The sequence below is a fragment of the Geotrypetes seraphini genome, chromosome 7, assembly GCF_902459505.1.
Source record: "Geotrypetes seraphini chromosome 7, aGeoSer1.1, whole genome shotgun sequence".
In the NCBI taxonomy this organism is placed as follows: domain Eukaryota; kingdom Metazoa; phylum Chordata; class Amphibia; order Gymnophiona; family Dermophiidae; genus Geotrypetes; species Geotrypetes seraphini.
This window is the reverse complement of record NC_047090.1, coordinates 157,466,051-157,479,835: the sequence shown is the minus strand read 5'-3', so window position 1 is coordinate 157,479,835 and position 13,785 is coordinate 157,466,051. Positions and strand designations below refer to the sequence as shown.

The 13,785-nt window shown below is 44.8% G+C and overlaps 1 protein-coding gene across 5 annotated transcripts in view; it reads right to left on the bottom strand.

Moving 5' to 3' along the window:
• PPP1R13B (protein phosphatase 1 regulatory subunit 13B) overlaps positions 1-13,785 on the bottom strand; it is a 199,805-nt gene that overhangs the window by 111,206 nt on the left and 74,814 nt on the right. For all 5 annotated transcript variants that reach the window (XM_033952239.1, XM_033952240.1, XM_033952236.1 and 2 more), the window contains one exon: positions 7,056-7,157. In XM_033952239.1, coding sequence (XP_033808130.1) covers positions 7,056-7,157 — 102 coding nt within the window. The remainder of the gene's footprint in view (positions 1-7,055; positions 7,158-13,785) is intronic.

The window sequence follows — 13,785 nt, the reverse complement described above, 5'->3', positions numbered from 1 at the left end:
GGTTTCCCTTGTAGAGGCTGATGGAAAGCCGCAATAGCACTCAGGTGGACTCGTATAGATGTCGACTTGAGACCAGACTGAGACAGATGTAAAAGATAGTCCAAAACAGAGGATAGGGAGGCTCGCTGAGGCTCCTTAGAAATGGAAATACACCATGAAGAAAATCTAGTCCATTTTTGGGAGTAGCATTGACGAGTAGCAGGCTTCCTGGAAGCCTCCAAGACATCCCTCACCGCCTGGGAAAACTGGTGCGGAGTTACGTTGAGAGGAACCAAGCTGTCAGGTGGAGAGACTGCAGGTTGGGATGAAACAGAGACCCCTGATGCTGAGTAAGCAGTGAAGGAAACACTGGAAGTAGGTACGGTTCCCTGCTGCTGAGTTGAAGTAGAAGAGAGAACCAAGGTTGCCTGGGCCACCGAGGAGCTATCAAAATCATGGTGGCATGGTCGGACTTCAGCTTGACCAGAGTCTTTTGAATGAGAGGGAATGGCGGAAACGCATACAGAAAGCGATTCCCCCAATCCAGCAGAAAAGCATCTGCCTCGAGGCGATGAGGAGCGTAGATCCTGGAGCAAAACTGAGGCAGCTTGAAATTGTGGGGAGCCGCAAAGAGGTCTATCTGAGGCGTTCCCCACTGAGCAAAGATCTGATGAAGGGGCTTGGAGTGGAGTGTCCATTCGTGAGGCTGGAGAAGACGACTCAGTTTGTCCGCCAAGACATTGTCCTTCCCCTGAATGTAGACAGCTTTGAGGAAGGTGTTGTGGCGAACCGCCCAATCCCAGACTCTGAGAGCTTCCTGGCAGAGAGAGGCCGAGCCCGTGCCCCCTTGCTTGTTGACATAATACATGGCTACCTGATTGTCGGTGCGAATGAGGACCACCATGTCGTGAAGCAGATGTTGAAAAGCTTGAAGAGCATTGAAGATGGCTCTGAGCTCCAGAAGATTGATTTGATGGAGTCGGTCCGCACAGGTCCAGAATCCCTGAGTGCGAAGCCCATCCAGATGAGCCCCCCAGGCATAGGTCGAGGAATCGGTAGTGAGAACCTTCTGATGAGGAGGAGTGTGAAACAGCAAACCTCTGGATAGATTCGAAGAGGTCATCCACCAAAGTAGAGACTGACGAAGAGCAGGAATGACTATGATGTGTCGAGTCAACGGGTCTGACACTTTAGTCCATTGAGAAGCTAGGGTCCACTGAGGAATTCTGAGATGGAGCCTGGCAAAGGGCGACACATGATCTGTAGAGGCCATGTGGCCCAGGAGGACCATCATGTGTCTCGCTGAGATGGACTGGCGAGAAGATACAGACTGGCAGAGACGAAGAAGAGCATCCATGCGCTGAGGAGGAAGGAATGCTCGAAGCTGGATGGTGTCCAGTACCGCCCCGATGAAGGGAAGGGACTGGGTAGGCTGCAGATGAGATTTGGTAAAATTGATCTCGAAGCCTAGGCTCTGTAGGAAGCAGATCGTGGTCAAGGTCGCCGAAATGACCTTTGGAGCTGACGGGGCCTTGATGAGCCAGTCGTCGAGGTATGGAAATACCTGAAGACCCCTGTTCCGGAGTGCAGCGGCCACCACCACCAGACACTTCGTGAAGACTCTGGGAGACGAGGACAGGCCGAATGGAAGCACTCGATACTGCAGATGTAGATGTCCCACACGAAATCTGAGGAACTTGCGGGAGGCCGGATGAATGGGAATGTGAGTGTAGGCCTCCTTGAGATCCAGAGAGCATAACCAGTCGTTCTGCTCGAGGAGAGGGTAGAGAGAAGCAAGTGTCAGCATGCGAAACCTCTCCTTGACTAGGAATTTGTTGAGGGCCTTGAGGTCCAAAATGGGTCGCAGGTCGCCCATCTTCTTCGGAACAAGGAAGTACCGGGAGTAAAACCCCTGGTTCAGTTGGTCCGTCGGGACCGGCTCCACGGCAGGAAGCCGGAGCAAAGCCTGAGCTTCCTGGAGAAGAAGGGCGGTCTGAGTCAAGTTGGAAGGATACTCTCTTGGAGGGTGGTCCGGAGGGACCCGATGGAAATGAAGAGAGTATCCTTCCCTGATGATAGTAAGGACCCAGAGGTCGGTTGTTATGGCCTCCCAGCGATGATAAAAATGATGGTGGTGCCCTCCGATGGGAAAAACAGGGGGAGGCAGAACGAGGTTGGTTATGCCCTCGACGAGACAGTCAAAAAGGCTGAGTGGTCTTAGGGACAGCAGGCAATTGAGACTTAGGCTGACCCTTTTGGGGAGGCTGACGCTTCGCCGGTTGCCTCGCAGGAGGAGTTTGCCTCGGCTGATAACGCCTCTGATAAATCAACGGCGGACGAGAAGGTCGAGACTGCTGAGGCTTAGGCTTCGGCCGAAGGATAGATTGGAAGGACTTTTCGTGGTCAGACAACTTCTTCGTGACAGTCTCGATGGATTCGTCAAAAAGATCCGCCCCAGCACACGGGACGTTCGCCAGGCGGTCCTGAAGATTCGGGTCCATATCAATGGTCCGCAACCAGGCCAACCGGCGCATCGCCACTGAGCAGGCCGCCGCTCGGGCGGAGAGCTCGAACGCATCATAGGCAGATTGCATTAACTGAAGCCGAAGTTGGGACAGCGAAGCAACCACTTCCTCAAACTCAAACCTAGCCTGGGATTCGATGTATGGTGTGAACTTCCGAAGCACAGGTAGAAAAAATTCCAAGTAGGCTGCAAAGTGGAAATTGTAATTCAGGACTCGAGACGCCATCATCGAATTCTGATAGATGCGTTGACCAAACTTATCCATGGTTCTGCCCTCGCGGCCCGGAGGCACTGAAGCATAGACCTGGCCAGGATGAGACCGCTTGAGCGAGGATTCGACCAGGAGGGACTGGTGAGAAAGCTGAGGACCCTCGAAGCCTTTATGATGCACCGTGCGGTACCGCGCATCCAATTTGCCAGGGACCGCAGGGATAGAGTAAGGAGACTCAAAGCATCGCATGAAGGTCTGGTCGAGGAGCTTGTGCAGGGGAAGCCGCAAGGACTCTGCCGGAGGACGAGGCAAGTGCATGGTATCGAGATACTCCTTGGAATATCGAGACCCAGCATCGAGAGTAATGTCCATGTCATCCGCCATCTGCCTGAGGAACGATGAAAAGGTCAGTTGGTCTGCCGTCGCCGGTCTGCGAGACGGACTAGAAGAAGAAGAGGCTTCAGGCTCCAGAGAAGCCTGCGAGCAACAGGACGAGTAGAAAACCTCGGGGTCCTCGAACTCCGGGCCCGGAGGAGGAGACCCAGTCGAAGCAGCATACCCCAACCGAGGCAATTTCTTCTGAGGCAAGACGGTCGAGTGTCGAGAGGAATGCTTCGAAGAATATCTGGATCGATGCCCCTCCCGATGCCTGGAAGGGGATCGAGCCCGTCTGTGAGAAACTGGCTCAGACGCCTCCAAGGAGCAGATTGGACTCAAGGCCGTCGATCGCAGAGGCGGCAGAGTCGGAGGCTCCCCCGACGACGCCCAGGTTTGATAGGGGGTTCGGAAGAACTCGTCCTGCTTCCTGCTATGCCTAGGACTGGGTGGCCCCGAAGGTGGACGCCACACTGAGTCATGGGGCGGAGTAATCGGTTCCAAGGGAGGCAGGTCACTAAACGAGGCTTTCCTCGAGGGGATGGGCTCCAAGGGAGGCATATCACTAAGGGAGGCCCTCCTCGAGGGAATCGGTTCCAAAGGAGGTACAGCGCTAACGGAGATCCTCCTCGAGGACCCGGACACCGCTCGCCGCTCCTCCTCGCCGAGTAACGAGGTAGTGCGGCGAGGAGGAGGAGGAGGGGGCGGTCCGCCCCTCGAAGCCGAAGCTGGAAGGTCACCCTGGATGATGGCAATCAGCCGAGGCCCCATGGTCTGCATGAGCTCCACCAACTGAGCCTCCAGGATGGACCGCAACGAAGCCGATATGGAGGGATCCGCACCAAAAGGGGGCCCTTCCGCATGGTCTCCGCGCTCCTTGGGTGCTACGTGCTTCTGCTTGCCAGTCTTCGGCACCTTGAGCACCACCGGAGGAACTGTCGTGGTCGATACCTGCTCCGAGGAGACGGATGAAGGCACCGGCGCCGAGGCCGGGGCCGAAACCGGTGTGAACGACGCCGGTTTCAGGAGGCCCTAAGCAGCCGGGGAGGCAGAGGGCTTCGCAGAAGGAGTCGAAGCACCTGTCGATGTCGATGTCGAAGCTGCAGGATCCGATGAAGCTTCCATCTTGAACATGGACTCCCACAGCAGACAGCGACGCTTAAACGCTCTCGCTGTCAGAGTGGAGCAAGGCCGGCACGATTTCGGGAAGTGATCCGGTCCCAGACACTGTAAGCAGCGTCGATGAGGGTCCGTGAGCGAAATCGCGCGCTGGCACTTGCTACACTTTTTAAAACCGTTGATCGGCCGGGACAAAGGCCGGAAAAGCTCCGCCGCAAGGTCGAAGGCGCGGGGCCCCAGCCACGCGGCCGACCCGGGATCGGAAGGAAAAATTTATTTTTTTTTTTTGAAAAAGAAATCAAAGAAAGAAATAAATGCACAGGAGAGCCAAAAGAACTCAACCCGCGGCAAAAAAGAAGGCAAAAAAAGAGATTCAATGGGCGCAAATTGAAGATAGACTTCTCAGCTCCGCGGAAGAAAAAGAACTGAGGAGACACGCCCGGAGCATCGGGCGGGAAGGCACTGGTGCATGCGCGGTGCGGGCATCTCGAAACTTCTGAGTTTCTTCAAGCAAGACATGCTTGCAAGATGTCCGTATCGGGGCTCTGTCGGATGACATCACCCACTAGTGAGAATACCTGCCTGCTTGTCCTGGGATAACAGGCTTTACCTGTAACAACGTACCACAAATTATGGTTTCATAAGATAAAGGAATAGATGATTCAAGAATAATATTTATCTGTCCCCAAACTGACCTCCAGAAATTAAGTATCAGTGGACAAATATATAACATATGATCAAGGGTCCCAATATTAATATGACAATGTTAGCATCTATTAGACTTAGAATTATCTATTTTTTTGTAATCTAACTAGGGTCCAAAAAATCCTATGTAATAAAAATAACCATGTTTGTCTCATAGATGCCGACGCTGTACATTTCAACCTCCAAGTCCAAATTTGTGGCCATTGAGATACAGAAATGTACTGTTTTATCTCGATGCTCCAAATGTCTAAGACTATTTTGCGGTTTTTTATTCAAGAATTGAGAAATTAATTTGTACCACTGGACAGCCTGATGTCCTACTAGATCTGTTTGGTAGCAAAGGATCTGCAAGCTATAATAATTTTTTAAGTTTTTCCATTCAATGAACCCACTCTGGATGGCCTGCTTCAGCTGCAACCCCCAATATTGTTGAGATTGTAGAATGCCAAATAATTGCTGCAGCCGTGAAAAATCAAGCAATTTCCCATTAGACATAGCACCATCTAATGTCCAAATTCCTGCCTGCATCCAATTCTTCCAGGCGATCCCAGCACCGCCTACTTGAATCTGGGAGTTTAACCATAAAGACTGTAAAGTAGATTTAATTATAGGAACATCTGTAAATTTGTCAAGAAATTTAATTGTTTTCCATGTATCCAATAGAATTACATTGTCCTTAGCATATCTGGGTAATCTGATACTTAATACATGGGATAATCACATAGGGGACATAATTTTCCATTCCAAATATAGCCAGTCTGGGAGATGCTCCATGAGCTCAGGCAAGATCCAATACATTCCCTGACACATAATGTAGGCCTGAAGATACCTAAAAAAAATTGGGAAAATTTACCCCACCCTCCGTAATCGGCGTTTGTAATGATACCATAGCAATTCTAGCATTTTTTATCCAGCCAAATAAATTTAGTAAGAATACTATTTAATTTTTTATAAAAAGACCTCTGAAAGTAAACTGGTAACATACCCATTTGGTAACAAATTACAGGCATAATCATCATTTTTACTGTCTGAACTCTCCCCCATCAAGATAAATGTAGTGTGTTCCAATGCTCACACATTTCTGAGACCTTTAGCAGTATGGCTTTCTCATTTACTTGCATCGTTTCTTCCAATGTTCTCTGAATCCAAATACCTAAATATTTTATACCTCCTTCCTTCCACAGGAAAGAAAACTTTTCAAATAATCCCTTGGAACAGTGAACATTTAAAGGAAGGACCTCTGATTTACTCCAATTTATTTTATATCCTAAAAATTTCCCAAATCTCTCAATCAGCTCAAATAAATGTGGAATGGTTATTTCCGGATTCCTCAAATGAAGCAAAATATCATCTGCATAAGCAGAGACTTTGTATTCCCAACCTGCATAAGGAATACCCTGATCACGTAACACCCCTTTTAAAAGACGCGCACTGGCTCCCATTCTCCCACCAGATAACATATAAGCTATGCATACTCACCTTCAAAACCCTTCTTAATAAAACCCCAGCGTTTATTTACAAATTATTGATACCATATTCTCCAATCAGAACCCTGAGATCTAATGAACAGAATTTACTAACTATTCCATCCCTTAAGGTCATCAATACAAGACGACAATTTATTTTTTCTGTTACGGCACCTCAGTTATGGAACGCCCTTCCAATTTATTTAAGGGAAGAGCAGAATCTTGAGAAATTCAAAAGTAACTTAAAAACATTTCTCTTTAAAGACGCTTTTGATAATTAACGAAACTTACTGCAGCTCAGAATATTTTATTGTACTATATTACACTGTTTTTTGTTATTCATTTTGTATTTTTCCTTTTTTGTTCTACTTTCCTATAATGATTTGTATTTCATCTCCCCCCTTTCCTTGTGTTTTTAAGTTTGTAATCGTAATTTTTTTTTAATATTGTAAGTTAATATGTATTGTTTTGTTTTGTATTGCTTCCCAGAGATTGTAATTTTAATTTGTTCATCGCTTTGAAATACGATTAAGCGATTAATCAAAACAATTATTAAACTTGAAACTTAATTATTAAACTTGAAACTTTGTTGAATAGCTAATAACAAGGGCTCCAAAACAATATCAAATAGCCCAAACTGAGCAGTATACTGTCTTTCTGTTATAAACCATTTTACCTTGGCAACCAACATTTGTTGCTGATTTTCTATCTGCTGCTGTTGTCTTGTAGCCATGTCCTGGAGCTCTGATAGCGTAAGTTCAACACGTGGATTGCCAACCTAAAAAGAAAGCAAAGTGCTAATTTAAAACAATTGTGTGTGCCGTTAATTGCTGAAAGAACTAGGAGTCATGTATTAGCATCCCAAAGCCACTAGAGCAATAGTATCAGAAAAAGGAAGTGGTCTGAGTTTCTATTTCTTAGTTTAAACATCCCATATAATGTTAGAAATTTGGCAACTGCAGAACTCTTTAAAAATTGTTATGTTGGCTATTTTCCAATCTTTAGGTACCACAGACAATTCAACAGTAAGTTAAAGGTTACTAATAGTAGATAGTATACCTTCTGGTTCAGGTGATTTGCTGCTCTTTAGCTTGTTGAGTTTTGCCTATTACATCATCCAGATTTACCAAGTTTTTTTTCAGTTACTCTGAATAGTCACCTTTAAACACCATTTTTCACCTAGGTAACTGCCTTACATCCTCCCAATAAAGACTACCATATTTCCCCATATATAGGCCACCCCCATGTATAGGCCGCAGAAAAGGGCGACCTGTGTTTTAAAACCGGTAGATAAGCTGCCCCATGGTATTAGCCGCGGCTTATCTTATCGGTAATTTACCTGCTGGACAGCTGCCAGCTGCCTCCTTGAATCTCCAGCGGTGCAGGGCAGTTGCGATCTTTTCGTCATCCAGCCTGGCCCTGCACCGCTTGCTGAATGGCTGCCGTCAGTTCTGCACTAATGTTGATGACTCAGAGCCTGAAATGGTCCTATTACATCAAGAGCATTTTTAAAGCCGTTTTGGTACCGATTTTGACATGATGGCCAATATAAAGTCTAAGAGCTCAATGGCCCAGGAAGCTTGAGTGGAACAAAGCCTAAAAATAATTGATGTTCGTTGGATGAAAAAATGCTCAGAGTGGCCATAAAAAGTTGACAAAATAAACCAATAAAGAATCATAATAAAAAAATAATTATGACTAAAACTAAGAAAATGTAAAGGTTTGGTGTGCTGAAGAGAACACTGAAGACGCAGCTTTTCAACTCTGTAGAAAATGAAGAACTGCACATCCTGCAAGCAGACATCAGATAGGAAGGCACGCGCATAATATGGGCGCTGCCTTAAATTTAAAATGACAGTACACTTGTATATGTCCGTACTGAGTTCCATGAATGACATCACCACATGTAAGAATATGATGTCTGCTGACTATACTGTAGCTTTTTTCCTTTCAGTTGGATGTCACAGCATATTAGTTGAATTGATGAGCCTCTATTATTTCTCTTAATGATATTACTGCTACTACGACTACTAATCATTTCTATAGTGCTACCAGACATACACATCTGTACTGTACACATCATATGCAGGTACTTTTTCTGTCCCTAGTGGGCTCACAATCTAAGTATCAATACTTGGAGCAATGGAGGGTTAAGTGACTTGCTCAGGGTAACCAGAAACTAGGGTGGATAAAAATCAATTTAAATTTTAAAAAATCAGTTTAAAAAAAAAATTAATTTGGATTTCTTTTTAATAAAATGCTTTTATCTATCTAAAGATAGTTCTCTATTTAAGATGAATTATAGTTGGAGTAGTAAGATAGCGACGGGAAGGTCAGATGCTATCTGAGCTCTCGGGAAGATGGGCAAGAAAAGAAAGGATCAGGTCAAAGCACCTCACCCACCCACCCGGGAATAGCGTTGGCTCAGCCTTAGCCCAAACTTCCATTAGAAACATTTTGGCATCTATGGCTGGAGTTGAGAGTTCGGGAGACTCTACAGTGGTGGTTGGAGAGACCGCTCTAACAATGTTGGAAACTACACTGAGTCCCGAACAATGCGAGACCCCTCTGAGACCAGGTTTTGCGGATGTGTTGAAGGGAGCACCACGGAGTTCTGATGCAAAAGTGCATGAAGGGGCTTCTTGGTTGTGGCGGGATCCAATCGCCGCCAGGTGCGTCGACCTCACAGAGTTCCCCCCTGTAGTCTCTTGAAGAGAATCAGACAGTTTCTGGGGCTTGTCCAGGCACCCTAACAGCCGAAGATATGAGGTCGGATGGAATATCAAGCACATTAAAGAGGTATGATCAAGACATTGTCTCCCTAGGAGAGTTTTGTAAAGCCATTAAAAGAATGGAACGTTCAGTGAATTAACAATTAGATAAAATTGGTGAAGGGTTACTTCTCGTTCAAAACCAGGTTGGGAAACATCAAGAGCAACTAGATAAACATTCTGGGAGTCTACAAAAATTGGAAAAAGATCAAGAGAAATTTTTAGATTATCAGCAAGAACTAGTTAAACATAAAGTATGGAGACAATTGGAGACAACTGAGAACTTTAATAGAAGAATTTCAGACTGGTGAATTTTCTCAAAACTCCTCTCTTATCACTGATAAATGTGGTTAAAAATTACTTTGAAGAAATTTTGCAGATTCCTAAGGATTCTGTACCACCTGTAACCAGGGCTTTTTATCTAACCTCTGGTTTGATGGAGAAGGAAAAGAATGAAATGAAGAATGGGACGTCTAATTTAGACTTGAGGGGTTTTCTTGAAAACTCTCAGTCTTTGATTATAACTGCTAGGCTAACATTGATAGTGACTTATGCTCTAGAACCCGATATTGGATTTTGAGAATGTATTTTCGACATAAGGATGTTAAATTCTGTGGTTTAAATGTATTGGTTTTTCCTGATCTAGGAGGCAGCCAGCAGCTGTCCAGCAGGCAGACGTAAGGCCTTTTTGGGTCTATGTCAACAAGTTGTATCTTTGGGGGCTACTTATTTCCTTCAACTTCCTTGTAAGTGTATTGTGAAGTATCAAAGTCATACTTTTGTCTTTTTAGAACCAACACAATTGAAACATTTTCTGGAAGCTAAAATTGCTCCAATTTCAATTGCCATTTCCTCTCCTTTAGGTTAGTTCATATTGGATTGATAAGCACTCACTATATGTGAATTATCAGCTAGTCCTCTCTTTTACTTTTTATATTTATTCCTTTTTGAAAAGATTATCTCCTTTGTTCTTTTCATTTTCAACATTTTGCTTCTCTATTGTGGACTCAGACAAGCATTGGTATTTAATTGCTGATATGATTGTTTTCCTTTAAAGGTTTCATTGATGTATTGTCTTAATTCAGGTGTATACCTATGTATTTTCTTTTGGAAATTTGCAAAATAATAATAATAAAAACATGAATTATAGTCCAAAAATTATTCCTCATGAAATAAGGATTATTTTGTAATTATGTAGCAAGAGGCAGTATATTCATGAAATGTTTAAATTTCTTGGTTAAGTCTTGATGGGTGGAGTAATGTCCACAAAGATCCTGTTGTATGTGCTTGTATAACAGAAGGGAATGTCTTTCTTGCACAAACAATTGATACCTCAGCAAATGCACATACAGCAGAATACTTATCGGAAGTAACAGCAAAAAGCTATAATAAATGTGAACAAAAATTAAAATATATAGTGCACAGTTTAGTCACAGACAATGCTGCAAATGTATCCGAGAAGAAAAGAAATTTAGAAGAGCTTGATGAGAATACCAAGCTAATAACATATGGCTGCAGTATTCATTTGCTGCACCTCCTAGCCAAAGATTCCAGTGTCCCAGAAATAAAGACTAATGTTGTTGAAATTGCAATGAGGGGCATTCAATAATTTATCTACCTCAGTAGGAAAGAAAAGAGTTTTGAAAAAATTTTTGTTTTATTTTTCAATATAGTCCCCATGATAGCTTCATACACTTCATCCACTCTTCCTGCAATGACTTTAACCTCTCTGGAAAAGAATTATTTTATTTGACCTTCAAACTAAGACATCACAGCTTCCTTAACGTCTTCATCACTTGAAAAACCACTGTCCACAGAGAGATTTCTTCAAAATTCGGAACAGGAAACAATCCAAGGGAGCTAGGTCAGGACTGTAGGGTGGATGGCTCAGCTGCTGAAACTCACATTTTCGGATGGCAGCCTGTGATTGACAAGACAGGTGTACTGACACATTGTCATAAAGAAGCAGCATGCCTGCTGTGATTTTTCCTCTTCTTTTCTCCTTGACTCCCGCAAAGCAATCATTGTGTTGGCATAACTCTCCGCGGTTATGGTTGTCTTGTGTGGCATAAACTCCAGAAGCAAAAGCCCTTCATCATCCTAGAAGACAGTTGCCATGACTTTGCCTGCAGATTTATCTGTCTTGAACTCCATTTTGGACTCAGGATCTTCGTAATAGACCCAAGTTTCGTCTCCAGTCACCAAACGATGAAAAAAAAACTTCACTTGGTGTTCACAGAGCATCTCCAAGTTCTCCTGACAGCACTGGAGCCTCGTGGCCTTCTGACATGACCTCAGCATTCTTGGAATATATCTTGTACTAACATTGCACATGCCCAACTTCCCATTAATTATTTTCCAAATTGTACTTGTCGAGATATCCATTTCTTTAGCTATTCGGGAAATCTTAATTCGTCTGTCTGCCAAAATTAAATCCTCCACTTTCTTGCACATTTTTTCTGAAGTTGCTTTCACAGGCTGTCCAATGTGCTCCAACTACTTGCTTGTAGGATGATGAGGTAGACTCACCATAAACTGCAGTCATGTATTTATGAGATCTCTTTCACTTTTTCCCTTCTTTTGTGAGAAATTTTATCACTAAACGATGCTCCAAAACTAGCAGTTTCATACTTGATTCGCAAAAGGACTCTTCTGACATCCTGTTTCTTAGAATTTTAGAATGTTAAGAACATAAGAATTGCCGCTGCTGGGTCAGACTAGTGGTCCATCATGCCCAGCAGTCCGCTCACGCGGCAGCCCTCTGGTCAAAGACCAGCACCCTAAAAGACACTAGCCCTACCAGCGTACGTCCTTGTTCAGCAGGAACTTGTCTAACTTTGTACTGAATCCTTGGAGGGTGTGTTCCCTTATGACAGACTCCGGAAGAGCGTTCCAGTTTTCTACCACTCTCTGGGTGAAGAAGAACTTCCTTATGTTTGTACGAAATCTATCCCCTTTCAATTTGAGAGTGCCCTCTCGTTCTCCCTACCTTGGAGAGGGTGAATAACCTATCCTTATCTACTAAGTCTAAACCCTTCAGTACCTTGAATGTTTCGATCATGTCCCCTCTCAATCTCCTCTTTTCGAGAGAGAAGAGGCCCAGTTTCTCTAATCTTTTGCTGAACGGCAGCTCCTCCAACCCCTTAACCATCTTAGTCACTCTTCTCTGGACTCTTTGAGTAGTATCGTGTCCTTCTTCATGTACGGCAACCAGTGCTGGATGCAGTTCTCAAGGTGAGGGCGCACGGTACAGCGGCATGATAATCTTCTCTGATCTATTTGTGATCCCCTTCTTTATTATTCCTAGCATTCTGTTCGCCCTTTTTGCCGCCACCGCACATTGCACAGATAGCTTTATTGACTTGTCGATCAGAACTCCCAAGCCCTTTTACTGGGAGGTCTCTCCAAGTACCGCCCCGGACATCCTGTATTTGTGCCTGAGATTTTTGTTACCAACATGCATCACTTTACACTTGTCCACATTGAACCTCATCTGCCATGTCACAGCCCATTCCTCGAGCCTGATTATGTCACGTTGTAGATCTTCGCAATTCCCCTGTGTCTTCACTACTCTGAATAACTTTGTATCATCCACAAATTTTATCACCTCACTCGTCATACCTATGTCCAGATCGTTTATGAAGATGTTGAAGAGCCCGGGTCCATGCACCGAGCTCTGCGGCACTCCACTGGTGACGTTCTTCCAGTCCGAATATTGTCCATTTACCCCCACTCTCTGTTTCCTATGCTCCAGCCAGTTTTTAATCCACGTGAGTATTTCACCCTCAATTCCATTGCTCGCAATTTTCCGAAGTAATCGTTCATGTGGAACCTTGTCAAACGCCTTCTGAAAATCCAGATATACAATGTCGACTGGTTCGCCCTTGTCTATCTGCCTGTTTACTCCCTCGAAGAAGTGCAGCAAGTTTGTCAAACAAGATCTGCCTTTGCTGAAACTGTGCTGGCTGTTCCTCATCAGCCTGTGATCAATGATGCGGTCCTTTATCAGCGCCTCTACCATCTTTCCCAGTACTGAGGTCAGACTCACCGGCCTGTAGTTTCCCGGGTCTCCCCTCGAACCTTTTTTGAAGATCGGCGTAGCATTCGCCACCTTCCAGTCTTCCGGAGTCTTTCCCGTTTTGATTGACAGATTGGCTATTAGTTGAAGCAGTTCAGCTATGGTCCCTTTCAGTTCCTTGATGACCCTTGGATGGATGCCATCCAGTCCCTGGATCTATCGCTCTTGAGCCTATCAATCTGCCTGCATACCTCTTCTAGACTGACCGTTTTCACTTCCAGCATATAGCCTGATGGGTTCCGGTATGCTGTGTTATCCTCTTCGGTAAATAAAGACGAAAAAAATGTGTTCAGTTTGTTGGCGATTGTATTGTCCTCCTTTAGCGCTCCCTTTATTCCATGGTCATCCAACAGTCCCACCGCTTCCTTCGCAGGTCGTTTCCCCTTGATACATCGAAAGAACGGCTTGAAGTTTTTCGCCTCCTTGTCTATTTTTTCCTTGTAGTCTCCTTTGGCCCCTTTTACCGCCTTATGGCACTGAGCTGCAACTATGCATAAGTAACCTTGAGACATGTCACAACATGCACAGACTTATTTCAACACACTTGATACTTCCTT